The sequence below is a fragment of the Eublepharis macularius genome, chromosome 4 (assembly GCF_028583425.1).
Source record: "Eublepharis macularius isolate TG4126 chromosome 4, MPM_Emac_v1.0, whole genome shotgun sequence".
Classification (NCBI taxonomy): Eukaryota; Metazoa; Chordata; class Lepidosauria; order Squamata; family Eublepharidae; genus Eublepharis; species Eublepharis macularius.
This window is the reverse complement of record NC_072793.1, coordinates 113,182,989-113,204,504: the sequence shown is the minus strand read 5'-3', so window position 1 is coordinate 113,204,504 and position 21,516 is coordinate 113,182,989. Positions and strand designations below refer to the sequence as shown.

Here is a 21,516-nt window from a genome sequence, read left to right as displayed (position 1 = left end):
TATTACACTGTACTCATGAGCATTATTATTACAGTTTAATTTATTACACTGTACTCATTGATTGTAGTACTGATACGCTTCTTGACAAAATAAGTTTATTTTGTTTTTGTTATATCCCAGAGTAGCTGTCATTGCGATATCTCATTCCTATCCTCAGGGCCACATAGAACCACGAAGGAGCCTGACGCTTAGGCACATTACAAAAGGGAAAACTTAAATAAAATATCTTGGAATATAATATTCCTGGTGGCAGCAAACTACCCAGAGGGTGTTAAGGGAAAGATTAAAGGAAAAATCTACCCAAGAGAATGTAAGGGTCATAACAGTCCCACACAGCAGAAACACATGGATTGCGGCCGCCGATGGCTGCAGCCATAGTCCCACTCACAATCTACCTCCCAACAGAAGTAAAGACACACCCCAAAAGCCTCCATATCCCCCAGAGCTGGCTGGCCGGCCACTCTCCATTCTTCCCTATCTTAGCACCAGAGAATCACACACACAACAAAAATAATTAAAAAAAAATATTTCTCAATAACGGCATTAACCATCACAATCCACGTCATCACTATAAAATCACAACTTACAGTATTACAACAGCCCCAACATCACACCAGAGAATCTCTCTCTCACACACACTTTTTAAAAATTTTATTTCTCAGTAACAGCATTAACCATCACATTTCACATCATATAAAAACACAACTTACAGTTCTAGATCAAAACAACCCCCACCAACACACAGAGAATCACAAACACAACAAACATAATTTTTAGAAAAATTATTTCTCAACAGCATTAAATATCACAATTTACATCATCACTATTAAATCACAATTTACAGTCCTAGATTAAAACAACCCTCAACATCACACCAGAAAATCACACAAACGCAACAAAAATAATTCCTTTTAAAATTTTATTTCTTGGACTTCCTGCCCTCCCTCCTCACATAACAGCATTATTAACATTACAGCAGTATATCACATATTCAAATCACAACATATAGTCCAGTTTAAACCAAAAAAAAATAACATCACACTGGAGAATCACACACCAAAAAAATTACTTAAATGAATTTCTTGGATTTTCATCACATCATCAACTCCACCCAAACCAAATTCAACCAGGGGACATTCTTGTAACTTAGTCCATCCAGCAGAACCATTGTCATTTCCTACAGACAGGCTCCGAGTTCAGCCAGTGGAGAAACACCACAGAGCAGACCCAGACAGTACCAAGCCACAAGCACCACACAATGGCATTCACAGACCACAATTGCAAAGGATCCCCCCCCACTCCATCTTCAGGCTGAACACTGCCTGTGAGGCAATGTTGGCATCTAGCCTTCATCATCAGCTGGCGCCCACCCACACTATTCCTCCCCACTCCCCCAACCCCTTCAACAACATTGAACAGCAGTTAATTAACATTTAACATCAACAACAGAATTTGAACAACATTTTAGAGAATTAAACATTTAACAACAGCAGTTTAAAAACATTTAACAACATTTAACAACAATAAATAGCTTAATTTGGGGCTGCTTCTCTGGGTTCCCATGTGTCCTACAGTTTACAGTTGAGTTTACCTTACCTAATCTGTCTCTTCCTATCTTCCCATTCCAGTGGCAATCAACATTTCTGGGGCCTCTATTCATATTTATCAGAACAAATTTGTACCCACAGGGACTGGGCCAGTGCTGCTGCATTCTGTGTGTGTGTGTGTGTGTGTGTGTGTGGTTGCGGGGGGCTGACCAAATTGCAGAGTGCATCCATTTGCCACTGAGTTCCACCCTCCTACTGGTGCTCTAACTAATTTTAATTATGGGAAGAGCGTTTTTCCCGAGGTCCTAGACTTGCCGAGGATGCAGGCCACAAGGAGGGCTCACCTCATTTACTCTGGAAGTCCACTCCTGAGAAATCGAAGAGCCACATGTTGACCTTCAGGAAGATCAATTGCTCAAGTCACCATGGGAGAAGGCGAGTGTGATGTGAGCTGACATTGTCGCCCGCATAAGAAAAGACGCGCTCGCTCTCCACACTGATCGGAGGGCATGAAAGGAGCTGCTGCGCCTCGAGGGAAAAGTCCAGCAAGACCACCTCCTTCTTGACCCAGTAGCTCAGCAGATTGGTGGACAGCAACTCGCAGAAGTCCGCAAAGTAGTCCCTGACCATTGCCTCCGCCGAATCCTGTCTCATACAACTCACAATCCCAGTGGGGCCGAGGAGCCACCAGAACATCTCCATCTCCATGGACATCCCAGCAGTGGCCATGGGGGGAGTTTGCTCAGAAGGGGCATGAGAGGGACCCACAGGGCTAGGCCCCCCCACCCGCCCCCTCTGTTGACAGGCGGCCCCTCTTGGTCTGCCTACGCCTCACTCGCAGACAGAGGGCATCTCTGGGGCTTCTGAGGTTCCTGTCCTACTCTGCGAAAATGCCCTTAATGTGCAGGTTGCGCATGGTCACCAACATGTACGACACCTGCTGCAGCCTTTTCACAAGCGCGTGCACTCCTGGAACCAAATCTGCACGTGATGCGTCTGGGTCCACAAAGGAGGCCATTGAACTCTGGAGCTTGTGCACCAGAGGAATGACCAGACCCAGGGTCGCCGTGTCAGATGAGACCGCCACAGTGAAATGGTGAGCTAATCCTCTCGGCTGAACTCACCCTCCTGCCTCCAAACGTCACTCTCTGAGAGCCACACCTCGAGGGCAGCGTGCTGCTCCATCAAGAGCTCCAGCGTGGCACAGGTGGAGTTCCAGCGAGTGACTACATCAGTGATCAGACGATGATCCGGCACGCCTGCCCTGGCTTGCTTCTGGCGCAGATTGTGAGTGGACTTCACATTGCGCAAGAAGTTATCGTGAGACTCCAACATTTCTGCAGGATATACGAGTTGCAGGGTCCTGGAGTTCTGTGGGGGAGCCCAACCCAAGCACAGATTTCACCACATGGTGAAATGCGCTCACCCTGCAAATGCGCTCCTGGCCCAACTACTGCGCCACTGCCCTCATGTTGCGGCCACCATCCATCACCATGCATCCCATAGTTCAGTGCCCTCGCCTACCCAGCTGTCCAACTCCCTCCTCAAGATGGCCACAATGTTCTCTGCCGTGTGCTCCACATTGAGAACCACGACATGGACATCCGTGTCTGCCTAACACTGAGCACCCCACCCTGAAGGTCCTCGGGTTGCCACCAGTGAGCAGTAAGCGACAGGTACGCATGCTGCACACTAGAGCAGGTCCAGATGTCAAACGTGAAGAGCACAGTTCTCCCAGCAGCTCAGGACAACTGTGCCTTCACATGGTCCCTGGCCGCCTTGAAAAACGAAGGCACCACGGTCCTGCTCAATGTCATGCGAGCAGGGATTGTGTACCAGGGACAGGCATCACGGAGCAGCCCCTGGAAGCCGAAGTCGTCAGCTATGGAGAACAGTTGACCATCTACAGCTATCATGTTGATGCTATGGCGTGTGACGCACCTGCTCACCTTCTGATTCCCCCCTTGGGGCACACTAGTGCCTGCATACCAAGCATCTCCTTCAGAGAGGTTTGGCATCCCTGCCCTACAGGAACCCGTGGGGGGAGAGCACTAGAGGAGCCTGCCTCCTAGCTAGCTGGCATCCATGTAGTGCCACTTCAACTTTTCCCCCAAAGAAGCACCGCCTGGTGTTGCCTCTTCAGGTGGTTCCGCATGCCAGATGTGAAGAGATGGTTCACATCCCTCCTGCAACTGATCTGTTGCCTACATTGCCAGCACTGGATACCAGGGGTCCTCCATTCTCTGGAAGTGATTCCAGATATCGGAGGTAGTGGGGGGCCCACGCCACACAGGGGAGGCGCTTATGGGCCCCCCAGGAGACACCTCCTGTGAGGAGATCGGGGCAGACACACCATGCCTTGGCTGGGCAGTCACAGATGGACGAGGATGAAGGGGCAGAGATGTGGGCTCTTCCACCACACTATCATTTCCTCCAGGACCCTCTCCTTCTGCACAACCATGAGAGGCCTGTTGCTGACCTCAGAGAAAACAGGGGAGGACCGCCCAGCGGGGGAGGGGGGTCCTCCTGCAGTTCCTCCAACATCCTGTGTGTGTTTGAGGTGAGCATGAAGGACAGAAAAGTCACATGCCCCACATCCATCCCAGGAGACACCATATGCTGCCCCTTCTTCAGCTGCTAGGTCTCAACAGCTGGAGAAGGGGACACCTCAGCAGCAGGCCCCCGCCCGCTGCCTGCTCCTGCCTCAAACACCTGGGTTGGGTGTGACGCTCCAGCAGCTGCCTCAGGAAAGGGCCTTGCGAATTCTCTTGCTGTCGCCAGAAGCCAGGCTGGTAAACGGCAGCAATGCATGGGAGGGCCTCCTCCACTCAGACAGGATAGCCACAGCACTCCCCCTCCCCTCCACCCCTTTAGTCTTATTCCTAGCCTTTCCCCTAGGGCCCCTCTCAGCTTTCCTGTCACTCATTCTGAACCTCTCCTTGAACCTACACTAACTAGCTCTTAAGTTTTTAAAACACCCCCCAAGCACCTAGCCCAAAGCTTTAGTTTAAAAATCTATCTACCTGTTACAGATCCTTGTTTTTGTGGCTCTGTTCCTGGAGATGGTCAGAAATCTCTTTTTAAACGGCCCTGTTTATTTTTCTAAACCTAAACCTACACCACCAAACAGCTGAATTCCTCTTCAGGAATCAAGCTGGCCCTAAACCCCAATATAAAGGGAAGCCTATTACAAATAACGTGCCCAGCCTGGCTCCAAGGGTGCCAGAGGTGGGCAGGGAAACTCTAGTTAAGGGAGAACTAATGGGCAGTCTATTTATATGAATATAACTTGAACAGACCCTTACCTAACTCTCACTAAATCTTTTACTACAAAAGCCTATTAAATGGAAAAAACTGCCCTAGGTTCCCTAACAATTTACTTCAGAGGGTAAAAAGAATGGCAAAGGCCTACAACTAGCCTACCTTATAAAAACACTATTTAAAATTAACCAGTTCTCGGAAACCCAGAGTAATGTTACCCAAACATGCTATTTTTACTGAACAACTGCTATAACCCACCACCCCCAACCAACAAAACAACAAACCATAATTAAAACACCAACAAGAAACACCAACTTTAAAGTCCAAACAACAACTGTAAAATTTGCTAACCACCAACTTTAAACACCAACTCTAAAACTAGCCAACAGAGCCCCCCAAATTAAGCAAAGAAAACATAACACCAGAACCCCCAAGAGAGCAGCCCCACCCCTCAGGCTCACTCACACCTCCCTATTACACACACACACCGCAGAAATGTTTTGCGAAGAAGCAAAACACAAATTAAACTGAAATTAGAGAACTCAAGCCCACCCACTTAAGCCAAGCAAATCAAAGCAACCCCCCCAGGCAAGCAGCCCCCCTCAGGCCCCCTCACACTTCCTTACCGCACACACACAGTGCAGACAGTTTTTGCTAAGAAGCAAAACAACTGAAATTAGAGAACTCAGGCCCACCCACTTAAGCCAAGCAAATCAAATCCAGCCCCCCCTCAGGCCCACTCACACCTTCCCAGCACACACAGGAGCCCCCCAGAAACAAGAAATAGAACAACCACAAGAATTAGAACCAACAACAACTTTAAAACAGGAACAGCAACTAAAAACAGCAACTAAAACTAACAATGAACAACTATAAAGCACCAAATAGCCCCCCCAACAAGACCAAGAAAACAACAGTAACCTGTAAAACACCCCCCAACAGTCCCCCAGCAATAACAGCCCCTCAACAATAACTTGAAAAAGCACCCCAAGAACTTTGAAAAACAGGCCCACAACAGTAACTTGTAATACAGAACAAAATAACAGTAATTTTTTAAAATGTTCAAACGGGAAAAGCACTCAAACCCAGCAAGCCATCCCCCCCCCCAAATCAAATTCCTCTTCCACACACACTCAATCAAGGCCTCAACAGGGGGGATAAGGAAATATTAAAACCAAAGCTTAAAATAAATTCCCTTCACTTCCCCCCCCACCAAGACAAATAACCAACCCCCTCCCCCCAAAGAGAAAATCCAGTGAGTCAGTCACTGATTCTCCTACCAGTCTCCTGAAGTCCAGGAGTAAGTCAGTCCAGAAAGATCCAGAAGGCCAGGCTGCACCACAGAGTCAGAGAGAATCCACAGGCACTCTCTCAATATCTCTTTCTAGGCCAGGAACAGGATGGAAGCTGGCCCAAAGGCAAGCCTCTAATTTAAATCCCCTGCTGCATCACCTTCCAGAGAATCCATTGGCTGGAAGGAGGATGCAACAATGGGATTGGACACTCGTAACTCCCCCCTCCCTTATCTCATCTCCCTCCCTCTTCCCCCTTGTACTACTCACCCCTCTTCCCCCTCCCATCCTGTGAAATTGGCGGGAATCTCTACAACCAGCACTAGTTTTGCTGTTTTGCAATTTTGCAAAAGAGCAAGAAAAGTGCTGCTTTCAAGCTTCCTGCCAATTTTTACCTAATGGGGGGGGGAGGTTGTAGTGAGTCACTACTCCTTCTCCCCCTCCCCTTTGCTATGAAAGAGCTGGGAAGCTTTTGCAAAACTTTACTGGTTGTTTGCAAGTGCAAACAGGCAGCAAAGTCCTCCCGGTTGACCTGAAGCAACCCAAATCACTTCAGGTTGCTGTGCTTCGGTATTTCCGAATCGGGGCCAGCATACTGGCCCTGATTTCCGAAATACCAAATCTACTCGAATCAGGCCCAATTCGAGTTTTTAAACCGAACCCGAATCCCAAAGCGCATATCCCTAGTACTTATTTCTTAAATTACAGATAGTTGGCTTAGCCAACCCATAGCATGGTACATTTTGAGTTCCACAAAGAAATAACTATTGGATTCAAAGAACCATGAATTGAATAGTCCTTTTCTGCCTGCCGCATCACCCAAAAAGATGAGTATTGGAAAGCATCAGGAACAGAATGGGAGACTCCACATGAATTTGTGGGATTCTCCCCCCCCCCCCCCAAATCCTTCCTTCTGCTCTTTCGAAAGTCTCTTTTCATTCAGTCTAAAGTAAAAATTGGCCTCTGCTCCACTAAGTTCTCAATAACTAGTTTCCAAGATGATGGTCTTTTTAAAAAGTTTTGCCTGTGTACAGAGAATCAAATTATAATCCACTGATTGAATGTTCCTCTCCTCTCTCTAACAAGATGTAACTCAACAGGGCAAAATATGTGCAGAAAGTGTGAGAAACGCTTTTGAAATAGCTCTGAGGTTACCTACATGTTAATACTTAAAGCAACCAAATATTTTTTATCATGGTTTAAGAAACATGTGAATCACAGGTGAAAAATGTTTGTTTAAATGAAGATTTTGTGGGGATTAAAGTAAATCTATGCTGCAAAGAAATTCTGAAAAAAATCCGAGGAATCCTGAGGATGCCTGTGCACATACCTTGAAAATTATTGCTTTATATAGCTTTAAAAAAAACCAGACACAATCATAATTTTAATTATTTTAATAAATGATATACAGTGGGAGGAAGAACATTATGAGGTTCTGAAGTTAATTCATTTTATGTGTAAAAAAATAAGTAATATATGAGAATCTCAATGGCTGCTTCGATGTTAGGCTTTTTTCTTTGCATAGAGAGCTGAAATGTCCACATGACAACATACTCATTCAAGCGTGACTTGTGGCATTCCCTAGGTAAATTTGGTTACAAATAAACCTGTTTTAATCTGGTTTAATGGGGAATTATGACATGGCTGCAGGGGGAAAGGTCCATGTGAACACTCCCTTTGTTTCCACTACGAAGAGAGGGTGGAAAAGGGAAGGCCCACTATCAAAATAGTATGGGGAAGCTTGCTGTCATATGCCATTCCCCTCCCATCTTTTAGTTGTTAAAAGGACTTCTTTTCTTTTCCTGTTGAACTGTGATGTATTGGGGAACAGGATTTTCTAGGCCTTGGGGGTCTCCATGAAATTGCCACAGCATTTGCGTTCTTTTCACAGGTGCAATGGGAAAGGGGGGGGGGAAGCACGGATAGAAGGGGACATGGTGGCATCAGTGAGTGGCATGGGAATGGGTGCATGTTGGCACCATTTTTTTCTCTTCGTGCTTCCTCTCCCATGGGTGGGGTGCATTTTTTCCCTTGAATATATACAGCCAATCCTGTATAGAGGCATTTGTAACTCTGTGATAGTTTAATAAACAGTTCAGCTGTCTAGGAACTGGAACACTTTCTTGTGCTTCCAAATTATTAAAAGCAAATAAAGGGAAATCAACCAGAACATTTGCTTTGTAATATTTTTAGACTCTTGCCACTCAGTTTCCACAATATTGAAGTATGTGTTGCTTTTCTAGAATTTTTTTCCCCATAACTTAGTTTTTTAACATTATAAACTTTTGTAGGTTTTGTCTGTGTTCTCCCTTCTAAAGAATCTTCTAGGGAAAGAAGGGAAATTTACTTCTGTCAATGGAATAGTAGTAGGATATAAACCAACTTACTTAGTTTCAGAACAAACTTGCAAATAGATATATTTAAGCTTAATAATTTTGTGTGATATTTACTGAACTTTTATTTCTTAAAGATTGAAAATCTAGATCCTCGAGGGATTCAATTATCTGCTTTGTTTATGAGTGGTGTTGACATGGCATTTTTTGCAAATGATGCTTGTGGGCAGCCAATTCCTTGGGAGCATTGCTGCCCATGGATGTACTTTGATGGGAAGTTGTTTCAGACGAAGCTCATCAAAGCAAGCCGAGAGAAAGTTCCTCTCATTGACCTCTGTGATGGTCAGGTATGTTACCCCTGAAATGTGGTGGTGTACTGTGCTCCCTGGAATTCTGCTAGTGGCCAATGAAGTTACAGTAGTAGTACTCTGAAACAAATGTGAAAGGCAGGTAAAATATTCATGAAGAAACATGCCTCATTTTGGAGACTTGAAAGCTGTGTAAGTGAAGTTTTCAATATGTATGTAGCTCAGTAACATACTGGATCAGCTGCATCCTACAAAGAAGCCAGCATGTCATAGTCCATGTATGTATACACACATCCAGGTTAAGGGTTTAATGCTGATTTTTATGCATCACTCATTTTGAAGAGGATTAGTAGAGATAATTTGGAAAGGATCACTGCATCTTGATCTATAGAATATATGTGTCATGTATGCCCAAGGATGCTATATTCGTTGGGTTATTAAGACTTTTCTATAAGAAAATGCGTGTTCTACTTTGAGCCTTGGGGTGAGGAAACAGAATATGTTTTTTAGCTGTTCTCTAAAGCACCAATAGTGTCTTCTGTCTGAGGGCCAAACTATGTACAGTCATCACCATGACAACAATGCCATTGTAAAGTGATTTTAAAATGCTGCTAGGGCCTGATCCTGACTGGTCCTGCTGCATGGCACTCTTGTTTCCCCCCCCCCTCCCAACTCTTCAAGTACCGAAAGAGTCAGGGCATGGGAGGGGGGACAAGTGTGCCCACAGCCTGCCACGCTGCTACCTGATCAGGATTGGGTCATCACAACATTTTAAAGTGGCCATTGCCATAAGGATACAATTACATCTAGTTTGGCTCAGAGAAAGAATTCAAAAGATTAGTGGTATTCTTTGTTTTTATGAATGTTCTGTGTGTTGTCATCTGGATTGGGATGACTTTCTTTTTCACGAGTCACTTATTTGTGGTCCAGTAGCTAAATGCTGTGACAAGCATCGTGACATTTAAAAGTTAGCATGAATGGGAAACAAATAAGAAATATATGTCATGTAAACATACTCTATAGGTTTCAGAAATGTTTGTGCCATCATCTTTGTAGGCTGAACAAGCTGCCAAAGTGGAAAAGATGCGTCAAAGCATCCTTGAAGGCTTAAATTTCTCCCGGCAAAATCATCCGCTCCCTTTCCCGCCTCCACCTGCCATGCCTTTTTATCCAGCTTCTATGTATCCTCGGCACTTTGGGCCAGTTCCACCACCTCAGGGCAGAGGCAGAGGCTTTGCTGGTAAATGTACTTCGTTGTCATGACATATAGTCATAGATTCCACTTTGGATGAAATACTGTTTTTATTTGCATAATGCCTAATGCAGGGTGCATTCGTAGGTTTGTATCTAAATATATACCCAGGTTCCTACCGCAAGCAACTTGCAAACGGTAGCATTGAAGGAACTTACAATTCTGTGTTGTGTTTAACTTAAGCTTGTAAGATTCAAGGGGTGGGGCCACAGCTTGATTGAGTTGGGACTTTGCATGCAGAAGATCCAGGGTTCTGTTGCCTCTTAAAGGGTGTCAGATATGACATGTTGGGAAAGACCTTTCCCTTCCTTGGGAGGAGCCCCTGCTAACTGCAATAGGTAATATTGAGCAAGAGAGACCAATGATCTGACCTGGATTAGGCACCTTCATATTCTCATAAGGGTAATTGGTAAATCCAAGAAAATTTAAATCTAACCTAAACAAAGTGTTAAAAATGAAGTCTAAGCAGAGGCATATCAGAGTTTAGGGTGTCTACAACGTTCGTTAAGCATACCTGGGAAGATTACTGTAGATGGGGGCGGGGGGGGGAATCTGTTTACTTTTACTATAAGCAATTGCATATATCAATTATAAAGAAGTCTTGGTAAATGGTTTTGGATGAAAGAGGAATTTGATGGTATTGAAGAGTAAAACTAAAAATTTATTATGGTTAGATTTTAAAATACAGTTTTGCACATCTTCATTTGGAAAAGAACTCTTTTTCTGAGCTATTTTATTAGGATTTTTTCAGATTGTAATAAACCCAGATATGGTGTGCATGTATTTGATAGTATTTTTTAATGCAGTGTTCACAGGATATGGAGGCAGGATAAATTTGGTGAAATAGAATTATGGATCAAAGCTTTTTGATATAGTCAGATTAAAATTAATTATATACTAGAAAGATTAGGGATAATTAGTGGTTTGAGTACATACAGGTCAAAGTTTGTTAGCAGTGGTAGGATAACTCTACTGGTTCTGAAATAGTTCCAGTACAATTGCTGGGCATAAATGTTTGTTTCTGCTTGGGTGTGGGACGTCCATATTGGAGTGGGTGCTGAATCAGCATAATCTCCACTGTGCAGCCTTGGATTTGAAAGAAAATGGTTATGAAGGCAAAGTCAGTAGCATAATTTTTGTGGTGGAGAAGGAAATCTATATGCCCCCCACCCAGTTTTCATCTCTTTCTTTCTCTCTCTCTCTTTTACCCTGGGTGTTGCAGGAGTTTATGGTTTTGGAGGCTCTTATGGGGAAACAGTAGCAACAGGCGCTTATCGGGCCTTCCGTATGGCTGCTGCAGGAGGACACCCTGGAGCTTTCTCCGGCAATGACAGCAACAGGACTAGCAAGTTTCAGGGCGGTAATTATACCAAACCTTCTCCTAAAGAGACAGCTTCCCACCAAAGACCAGAATCCTTTTTCAGGCCTCTTTGCTTGTTTACAACTGTCACTTCCTGTGCAGCCAGTTCCCGAGATTACTGTCATATTATTCATTAATTGTAGTTACTCTGCTGTTGATGAAAAACTACTGTTTTCACTTTTCTGAGCAAAAATATATCTGCTCAGGTACATATTTTTAAATGTTCATATTAAATTTCTGTATTAACAGTTCTTTCAAAAGTCCATTCACAAGCTTCAGTAACAATGAATGCTTATCTTGTTTTGAACTTAGTGATAAGTCCTTGGAGAAAATAGCAGTGGTGGCAAATATTGATTGTTGCTGCTCTTGTATTCTTCCTTAGTGCCTCATATTCCATGTTTCAGAAAGGGAATGTATATATTTTTTAAAAACATTATTTTCCCAGTTTCCTCCGTTTTAAAAGCAGGAAAAGAAACCCCCGAGTTTTAATTATTTCCACATTCCTTCATACTGTCTAATGTCAAAGCTTTAGCTACTTACTAAAAGTTCTGGCTCTCAATAGCCAGTACTAAATAAAGCTGCCAGTACCACTAAAGCTGAAGGCCAAATAAAGAGAAGAATCAATTTTTTTTTACTCCACAGTTAGAGTATTAACCTTGTGCTTAGCTGAGTGAACCATCTTCATGAGACTCTGCCGGCACCAGGATGTACATTCTTTAAATATTTTTTGAAAATAGCTTTGCTTCTACCCATCTTAATGCTTTAATTGCTATTAAATTAGTCATACATTGCTAACATTTATTACCTAGGTTACTGGAAATGTCTGCTATGACCTGAGGTAGCATTATTCTGTAAACAATCAAACATACGAACATCCATCCAGATTTTGAATGAATTGATAATACACTCTGAAATACAAAGGTAATGAAGACCTTTGTTTTTATGAGGTCTGCAAGTTTAACAGTAGTATTCTCCTTTTTGTTTTAGGAATGTGAATTTTGAGTTTCCAGCAGCAGAAAATAAGCCACTCTAGTTGATTTTAATGCTGATACCTTGAACTATAGTAGCAAAGCTAAAGTAGTGCTATTTAGTAATAGCTTAATAACATAAGAATAGCCTGCTAGATCAGATGACTGGTTCATCTAGTCCAGCATACTATTTTATACAGCAGCCAACCAGTTGACCTAGAGAACTAACAAGCAGGGCATAAAATCCAAGGTCGTCTTCTGATGTTGCCTCCCCGCACTAGTAGTCATAGTTTTACTACCTCTGTATATGGAGGCTCCCGTCAGTCACCATAATGGAGGTTGCCATTGATGGACCTCTTCTCAGCGAATCTGCCCTTTTAAAAGCTGTGGCTGTGCACATGGCCATCTCTACCTCCATGGGCAGTGATTTCCACAGTGTAGTAAAGAAGTACAGCATTTACATCAATGCAAGATTGTTTTTTTCACAGGTATGCCATCAAAAAATAGGGGATTGCCTTACATTCACTTACATGTTACAGTTATGTCCAAAAAATGTTTTGTATGTATGTGTAAAATTTTTAAGGGGGTCACCTTATACTCAGGTCATCTTCCTTTTGAGTAAATACAGTATTTCCTTTTGCTTGAACATGTTTCCCAGCAACTTCATTGGGTATCCCCGACTTCTAGTATTATGGAATGGGGGGAGAGCTCTCTCTATTCACTTTCTTCACTTCATGCATAATTTTATAGATGTCTATCATGTGTCTCCATAGCTGACTTTTTCCTAGACTGAAATGTCCCAGACCCTCCAGCTTTTTCTTATAGGAAAGGTGCTCCAATCCCCTGATCATCTTAGTTGCCTTCTTTTGTATTTTTCCAGCTCTGCAATGCCCTTTTTGAGCGATGATTGGCAGAACTGCACAGTGTTCCAAATGGTATCTCACCATTGTTTTATATAAGGACATTGCAATATTTATTTTCAGTCAGTTTTGGCATTTTTTTGTTTACAAAACATGAAATGCATATTGAAATTTTTGTTCCTTCCAGTTCTAGATTGCACTCTCGCCTCCAGTTGTGAACTTGAATAACTATGGCATAACATGATAGCATTTTAACCTATTATCTCAGTGATCTTAGTGGAGTTTAACCCTGAACAATTATGAAGGATTACAACCCTCAATGTTCATCAGATTATGATAAATTAGGAAACTGATTACCACAACATCAAGTTCTTTTTAATTAGAGGAACCTTGACATGAATTTCAGTAAAGACTTACCTAAATGCACCATGGAAAGATTCCACAAGAAAAGCTATCTTGCAGTGATGTTAACAACATCCATCGTTTCCATTCTTTGATAAGTTGCAATTGCAAAGAACAATTTATTTTTTTTAGGAGTCCAACCTATTCCTTCTCAGGGAGGGAAACTCGAAATAGCTGGCACTGTGGTCGGCCACTGGGCTGGAAGCAGACGTGGCCGAGGAGGGAGAGGGCCATTTCCTCTCCAAGTGGTTTCTGTTGGAGGACCAACAAGAGGGTAAGGGGAATTCTATCTTGTATTTTAATACCTGTCAAAAGTTAACCTTCCATAATTGGAGGCAGATTTGGCAGCTGGGTTTTGGTTGTTAGATTTTTACTTATTTAGATTTTCTATGTCCGTCTCTCCCTGCCCTCACCAATCACATTAAACAGAATAAGGAAATCAAGGAAGAGAGAAAATCTCTCCAGTATGAAATTCAAGACGTAAATTGTAGTAATGTTTTTTATGGGTAAACAATTCATGTTACAAAAATCAAAAGTAGGTTTAAGAAGTTATGAAAACTGCGAGAATCAGCTAGTGTATTGTCAGCACAAGATTGTACCATGTGTGCAAAAAAAATTGCTGAGCATTAATGCCAAGAATGGTACAAATGTGTTTCTAAAGTGTTTATAACTTTTTCTTTATTAGGCGTCCTAGAGGAGTTATTTCCACTCCAGTGATAAGAACATTTGGAAGAGGGGGAAGATACTATGGGAGAGCTTATAAGAACCAGGGAGCAATTCAGGTATTGGGAAAATGCCATTTATTAAGTCAAAGGTCAGCAATTTGCTAACATGAGTTTAGGTGTGCCTGCTAAATTATATATGCATATACCTATGAAGATACGTATATGGGAGCAGAAGAATAGACGAAAAGGACCATGGAAATGAATTAATGTGGGTACATGATTCTTTTTGGTTTCACACTTGCTTTACCAAAATATTTCTTTTCAAAAACATTTAAAAGAACATTTTTTTAATTTATACTATTTTTTCTTAAATAAGGTTTATAGGGCTCAATTCTCAGTGAGTCAAGCAGATTATAAACATTAGTATTTCCTATATACAGTTAATTGAGATGTTGACTATTAATATATACTAAATAATGGTTTAACCAGTAAATATAGACTCACAAATTAATTAACTCTAAATCACACAGAACCACAGTTCAACGATTATTTTGTTATATAGCTATGAAAAAGAAACACATCACCATTAGAGCAAGAAAGTAAAAGACAGCATTTTATCATGTGCTTTATCTTTCTAGAACACGTTTAATTATATCCACCGATCAATACATTTATTTTAAGATTTGCCAGTTGATTGCCAAAATTTGCCAGAATTTTTTCACCAGTGGAATTTGCCAGGCACAATAAAACCAGTCACTGTTGGATGGTGATTTGCAGGGTACCTACTCCTTCCTGTCTATTAAAGACCCTCCAAGCTTCAGGAGGATTGAACCCTGGGGCCCAATTATGTGGGCCTCTCTGAAGAAGGTGTCCCCAGCTATTCTCCATTGTTTCCTATGGGAAAAACATTTCCAAGGCTTTGCAGGCGAAGAGAAGCCTTGACCGAAAGCTGGTCCCAATGCAAGTCCCACACTCAATGCAACCTGAAAACAAAGCCCAACAGAACCAAATTATAGCAAGGGAACCAATGTCAAAGTAGACGTCCCTAAACTTATGCAATGGTGTGGGGCTTCCCAGACAAGCTGCAGCATTTAAAAGACAGCTCTTTTGAAGCTCGGTGGTGGAGGCAGAAATGGAATCCACAGCCCTTGTAGAGAAAGGCAGACAGCAGAGGCAGAACACGACAGCAAGAGGGTGGTGGTTTGAAGTGTCAAGGCAAGCTCCATGGCAGGAGTGTCAAGGCAAGCTCGAGACCAGCAGGAGGCAGCAGGCAGAGAAACAGAGAGAGGATTCAGCTGGGAGCATGGGGAGTCTTGAGGGCATGGACTGAGGGAGGTCTTGCTTCCTACCCACTCCCCAATGCCTAGTAAGAAAAAGAAAGCTTAGAGAAGCCAACCTGCAGTATTTGCTGGATTAAACCATAGAATCATAGAGTTGGAAGGGGCCATACAGACCATCTAGTCCAACCCCCTGCCCATTGCAGGATAAGCCTAAAGCATCTCTGACAAGTATTCATCCAGCCTCTTCTTGAAAACTGCCAGTGAGGGGGCAAATAAACTTGGCTTAATCCAGTCCATCAGCAACTGGCTTCCCGGATCTGATCCAGGATTCTCTTAATTTGAACCAGCATAGCCAGATTATGCTGGATCAGCATAAATCTAGCTGTATAACCAGTATACGAATACCAGATCGCATACCCCTATCTGATAAGTGAGTATGACTCAGCTGGAGTGGGTCATCTCTAGGAGTGTGCACCCCAAAAAATTCTGGGAAACCCAGATCCAGATTTTGGGGATACCAAGAAAATCTGGAATTACTGAAACTCAAGAAAAGACAGATTCGTGAATCCCACATTTGTCCACTTTTCCCTGTGGGGGAAATTATTTGGGAGCTGTCTGGGGAGCTGAGGGTGGCACTTTTCAAACGAATTCCTCCAAATTTACAGGGAACCTACTTCTAGCAGTCCTATAAAGACACACACACACCCCAAGTTTCATGAAGATTGGCCCCTGGGGTCCAATTCTGTGGGCCCCTGAAGAAGATGCCCCAGCCACTCTTCTATTATTCTCTATTGGAAAAAACTATTGGAGGGGACTGGTAGTGGTATTTTTCAAGCATACAAATTTGCAGGGACCTACTTCCAATGATTATCTAAAGAGTACCCAAGTTTCAGGAAGATTGGACTCCAGGGTCCAATTCTATGGGTCCCTGAAAAAAATGCCCCCAGCCACACGCCATTGTTTTCTCTGGGAGAAATATTTCCAAGCAGACTCTCAGGCAGAAACTCAAAAGAGCAAGACTGCCAGTGGTCAAAGGTACATTCCCAGATGTAAGAGGATGCCCAACAGAACCAAAGCAAAGGAAGGATGAAATTCCCCCATCAAACCAGAGAATCATGTCCAAACAGAGAATTCCATCTAAACCAAACTGAAGCAAGAGACACTGTTGCAATTTAGCCCAACTGAATCAGTGTCACTCACAAAACTCAGGCAGACAAGGGGAGCTTCTACATTGATTGGTCACTCCTACATTCTTGCTTCACTTCCCCCTCTCCTGCCTCTGCCTCACTCCTCCCACACCCTCCCCTCTTGGAAAAATATGGGAGAACCTTAGGAAGAAGTCAAACAGAGGCTGGAGCCACATTTCCCAGATTTACCTGGATTTATCTGGGGGTTTGTATCTGGGTTCCTGAATTGGATCTGGGATTCTCTGATTTGATTTAAGTAAGCTGGATTTAGCTGAATCAGTAAAAATCCATCTTTTTTTTCTTGGATCCGAATTGCACTGATCAAAGGCTACTACCAGCCTTTGATCAGTCAATCAGGTCAACCCTTGTTGCTGGCCAAAATGGAATAAAAATGCTTCAGTTAGTTATGCCCTCATCTTGAGTTGGGGAGTCTGGATATGACTCCTTGCTCTGGACCTTGGATTTACAATCATGCTTTTATTCCTGGAAATTCTAATGCTGAACTCTTGTGTTATACTGACAGTTTGATTCTCTCAGATTTGAGGTTAACTAGTTATTTTATGTATCCTTCTATGCACACTTTTTAGACTTCATATTTTATTTACCTTACAGTAAACAAATTATATTTTTACATCTGCGTGGTAATTCATTAGTTTGTTGCTTCAGTCGAGAATGTCTTGGCCTAACTTTGGTCACATGCTACCTTCATAATTTTTTGGTTGGAATTTAGCCGAGCTGATTTCCCAAGAACAGTCTTGTAACACCCAAGGCTTTGGTTCTCAGCCCCAGTGCTAAGACTTAATGGGAACCTGGTGGCATCCTACTGACTTTGAGGCAGGTGAACCTTGGACAGGTTCCCCTGTACCTATGGACTCCACCAAGTCTTTGACAATCACACCTCTAACATTTTTGCTTACATCATAAAGATGATATTGTTTACTGCCCATGTGGTCATTTTCATCAGTTCCTTACTACTTTTACCATTCAACTTGCTCAGCAGATTTGATTGCTAAATTAGATTTGTCATATAATTTACTAAGATGTGCATGATAAAAATGATTTTCACATGGAAACTGGTAGATAAGGAGTCGTATACATTAAACAGCTTGATAGGGTGATGGGTAGAACAAAATATACAGTATTTACTCCACAGTATTTACTCCAATGCAAAACTAGGTTTTCCAGGTATGCCATCAAAATAAAATCTGGACTGCAGAAGAGCTGTGGAGGAACAAAAAGAATTGATGAGGTTTAAAGATTTTATGTTAGTTTGTCAAATTTGACATGCTTTTAGATAGTAATTCACTTACCTGAAGTGTTCCATTGCAAAACAGAGCTATAACTCTGATTAGGATTTCAGTGTTCGTTTCTTGATTTAATATGACTTGCTTAATAGCGGTTTCCAGTGAGAGGTCAGGGCTTCCCTACTAACTCTTAAAATCTTAGGTCACCAATACCAGTTATGAATGTTGTTTTTCCTTCCAGGCAGGAGGTTGAAACTGACATGTTACTGCATGAAAGAAAGTGGAAAGCAAGAAAGAAAATGTTTGGTTTTGCTTTTCCATATTAAAAAGCCCAGCTAGTAAATTGTTCAGTTACGCTCATAACTTTTTCTCTCCTTCTACCTCTCCCCTCTTATCTTTTAAATAGGGCAAGCCTCCTTATGCTGCTTCAGCAGAAGAAGTGGCCAAAGAACTTAAGTCAAAATCAGAGGAATCAAAGTCCTCTATTGTGTCTTCAGAAGGATCCCTGGCTGAAAATGGAGTAGTGAACGAGGAGAAACCAGCTTCCCAGATGAATGGGAATACAGCAGATGTCAGGGCTTCCAACCAGTCTGAAAGTGCCTTGAGTAATGACTCTAAAATGTGCAATACAAATCCTCACTTAAATGCACTAAATGCAGACAGTGTTTGCCATAAAGATGATGCTCTTGAGGCCACTGTCTTAAAAAAAGAAGAGTAAACTTATTTTTTATAGAGGGTGAAGGATGTTGGAAGGGTCAGGATTAGGAATATCTGGGAAGAAAGAGAGCCTACAGTTACGTACATTTTTTCCTTTCCGTAAGAGAAAAATGAGGACATTGGAAATTCGGATCCCTCTTGGATGTCAGATATTTAAAGAACACATTTTTAGTTTTAACCAGTTGTAGTCAATGCTACAATACAACAAAAATGAAAGAGAATGAAGAGCATTTGACTCCCTCACTTAAAATGAAGTATACACAAAGTTTAAACTGGTTATGACAAAAGCTTGTAGTTTTTGTTTCTTGAAATATATGAAAAAAAACAAAATTTTGGCAGTCTTTCAGTATATATAGCTTAAAATATAATTTTTAGTACTTGGCACCATATGTATGCCATTATATTTGATTTTGCATTACTGTGTCACAAAGCTTTCTTTAAGGCTTTGATTTCATGATTATGGGGGGAAAGGCACAACCACAGTTCTTTCTTTTCTTAGATTTCATCACTGTTGATGTGGTTCTTTTTATGTTTAAAATGTGCAAACTATCAAAATAAAAAACAGTAATATTGGAGTACTGATGATTTTAAATATACATCATACATTCTTTACAAGCAAGTTAAAATGGATTTAACTTGAAAACCATAGAAAATGCAAATGACCTTTTCAAAATAAACACAATGTGTTCTGATACTTTTTGTGACTAATACCATGCATCCGTGATCAATGAACTATGTGGTTTTGAATCAGACGTAGACCATTAGTACTACTATTTGAGCTAAACTTCTGCATGGTTCATAATTTTTAAAGTGTGTAGTTAATATTATGCATGTTATTGTCCTTTCTTCCATTCTTACAAGTACTGTGCCCATTTGCAAAACAAAAAAAGCTAATAATCAGTAATAGTCCTATAAAAGATGTTAACTATGTTTAGTCATTGACTGATCTTGCTCTAACCTTAAAATTTTGTGATTATTGACCTCTGTTGCATTTATTCTAAAACAAAAAAACATTATCTAGCCGTTTTGAATATCAACGTTACCCTGGTGTACTCATTGCTGTATGCATTATTGTTCTCTGTTGCTGTTTTATGCCTTCATATTAGCAAATATGAAACTCTGTGGAAAAACAAAAAAAAGCTTTGATCTTCAAGAGATACCCCCCTTCTGTAGCAGGAAACAAATGGCTTGTTCTTGAGAACTTTCCCATCAAGAATTTAGTATAAGCAAATATACCTGTATCATTTTGATGTTTTTGTTAGTGTTTCCAGACTTAATGTACTTCAAAATCAGAATCATTTCTTTATATTCGTTTTCATATAATTCTCCTGATGCTCTTCATCACACATTAGTGATCAGAAATGAGGTGTAATTCCCCATTCCCTGCCCGCAAGAGCTAAGTAGGTATCTTAATGTAAGTTGAAGGGAGTTCTGCCCCAGCTCATGGATTGTGCAAGAATGAACTACTGTTGGGTTTGATTGGTTGTCGATGGATTGTGGTGTGGTGTATTTGAAGGCTATTGAATGCAACTTACAATGCTTAATAAAAATCTTTATTCTTTTAGTATAAAATACTGTATGGCTTCTTTTTAAATTTTCGTTTGTGGTGCCTATTTTTGGTTAGAAGGCATCAAAATTCTGTATTCGATAGAAACGAACTAAAGAAAGTAGATCTTCTAAGGAGAGGAGATTTTCCCTACCCAGTCAAACAGGGAGGTACCCTGGAGAGTGAAGAGATTTCTGGTCGATCGTGGTTGAAAACTGCCTGTGGAGACCTTCAGATTCAGTTAACAACTGAAGGAAAGCACTGGTGTGTGAACAGAAGGGTACTGGAAAGTGAGTACCAGGATTACTAACTCCAGAAGAGAAAGAGAATATCAAAAGAAAATATACTAGAGTGCTTTGGGGGAAAACAAGGGAATCAGAGCCTCAACATACAAGCCTTTAATTATCTGTGACGAGCATAGGAACTGAAGTTTGTGCGTGTTCTGATATTACCTCTCACACACACATGTTGAATTACCTCAGAATTTTTTAGCCCCTGATTTCACTTGATCTTTCCCCTCTAAAGTAAATAAACTAGCTAGTTATTTTTGTAATTTTAAAAATAACTTTGGAGCCATTTCTGTTGTTTAATAATAGCATAATAACATTCAATTTATATATCACCCTTCAGGACAACTTAATGCCCACTCAGAGCAGTTTACAAAGTGGGGCTGAGAGAGCTTTGGAAGAACTGTGACTGACCCAAGGTCACTCAGCTAGCTTCAAGCAGAGGAGTGGGGAATCAAACCTGGTTCTAGAGTCTTGCGGCTCTTAACCACTACACTAAACTGGCTCTCATAGGGAATGTCATAGAAGTCAACACAAATAAACAGGGAGAGAAATTTCCCACTCTTCTAACTGCTGCTGTTACTGCAGTTTTCCTAAATTGCTGTCATAGAAGACAGGATAATTTGCAAATATTATGGCTTGGTGAAGCTACCACATACTTTGCTGGCTTCATATCTGATTGTGGGAAATTTGTCTTTTTTTGGAAATATCTCAAACATGCAAAGCGGTTGGGATAGAAAACACATTCAATTATTCATAAGCAGCTGCCATTACCAATGTGAGGTGCTGGCCCTGGGGATGCCAACAATTGCATGTTAACTAATCAAGTATTTACTGGTGCTGGAGTCTCATCTTTAATTGTCAAGCTGTTTCTTTATCTTGGTAAATAATTAATAATAGTCTGAAATTAGGCTGCCTTTGTGAGATATTTTTTATCCTTTTAAAATCAGAGTTGATTGTATTGGTATGCTGTTTCTGTATTCTGAAAACCAAGTTACCTTGTGACT

General features: G+C 41.6%; 1 protein-coding gene across 1 annotated transcript in view; it reads left to right on the top strand.

Moving 5' to 3' along the window:
• Positions 1-20,248, top strand: part of FAM120A (family with sequence similarity 120A) — a 124,265-nt gene extending 104,017 nt beyond the window's left edge. The window contains exons 13-18 of the mRNA XM_054977370.1: positions 8,571-8,780; positions 9,798-9,981; positions 11,216-11,353; positions 13,716-13,857; positions 14,269-14,365; positions 18,366-20,248. Coding sequence (XP_054833345.1) covers positions 8,571-8,780; positions 9,798-9,981; positions 11,216-11,353; positions 13,716-13,857; positions 14,269-14,365; positions 18,366-18,677 — 1,083 coding nt within the window. The 3' untranslated portion in view covers positions 18,678-20,248. The remainder of the gene's footprint in view (positions 1-8,570; positions 8,781-9,797; positions 9,982-11,215; positions 11,354-13,715; positions 13,858-14,268; positions 14,366-18,365) is intronic.
• Positions 20,249-21,516: the final 1,268 nt, after the last annotated feature.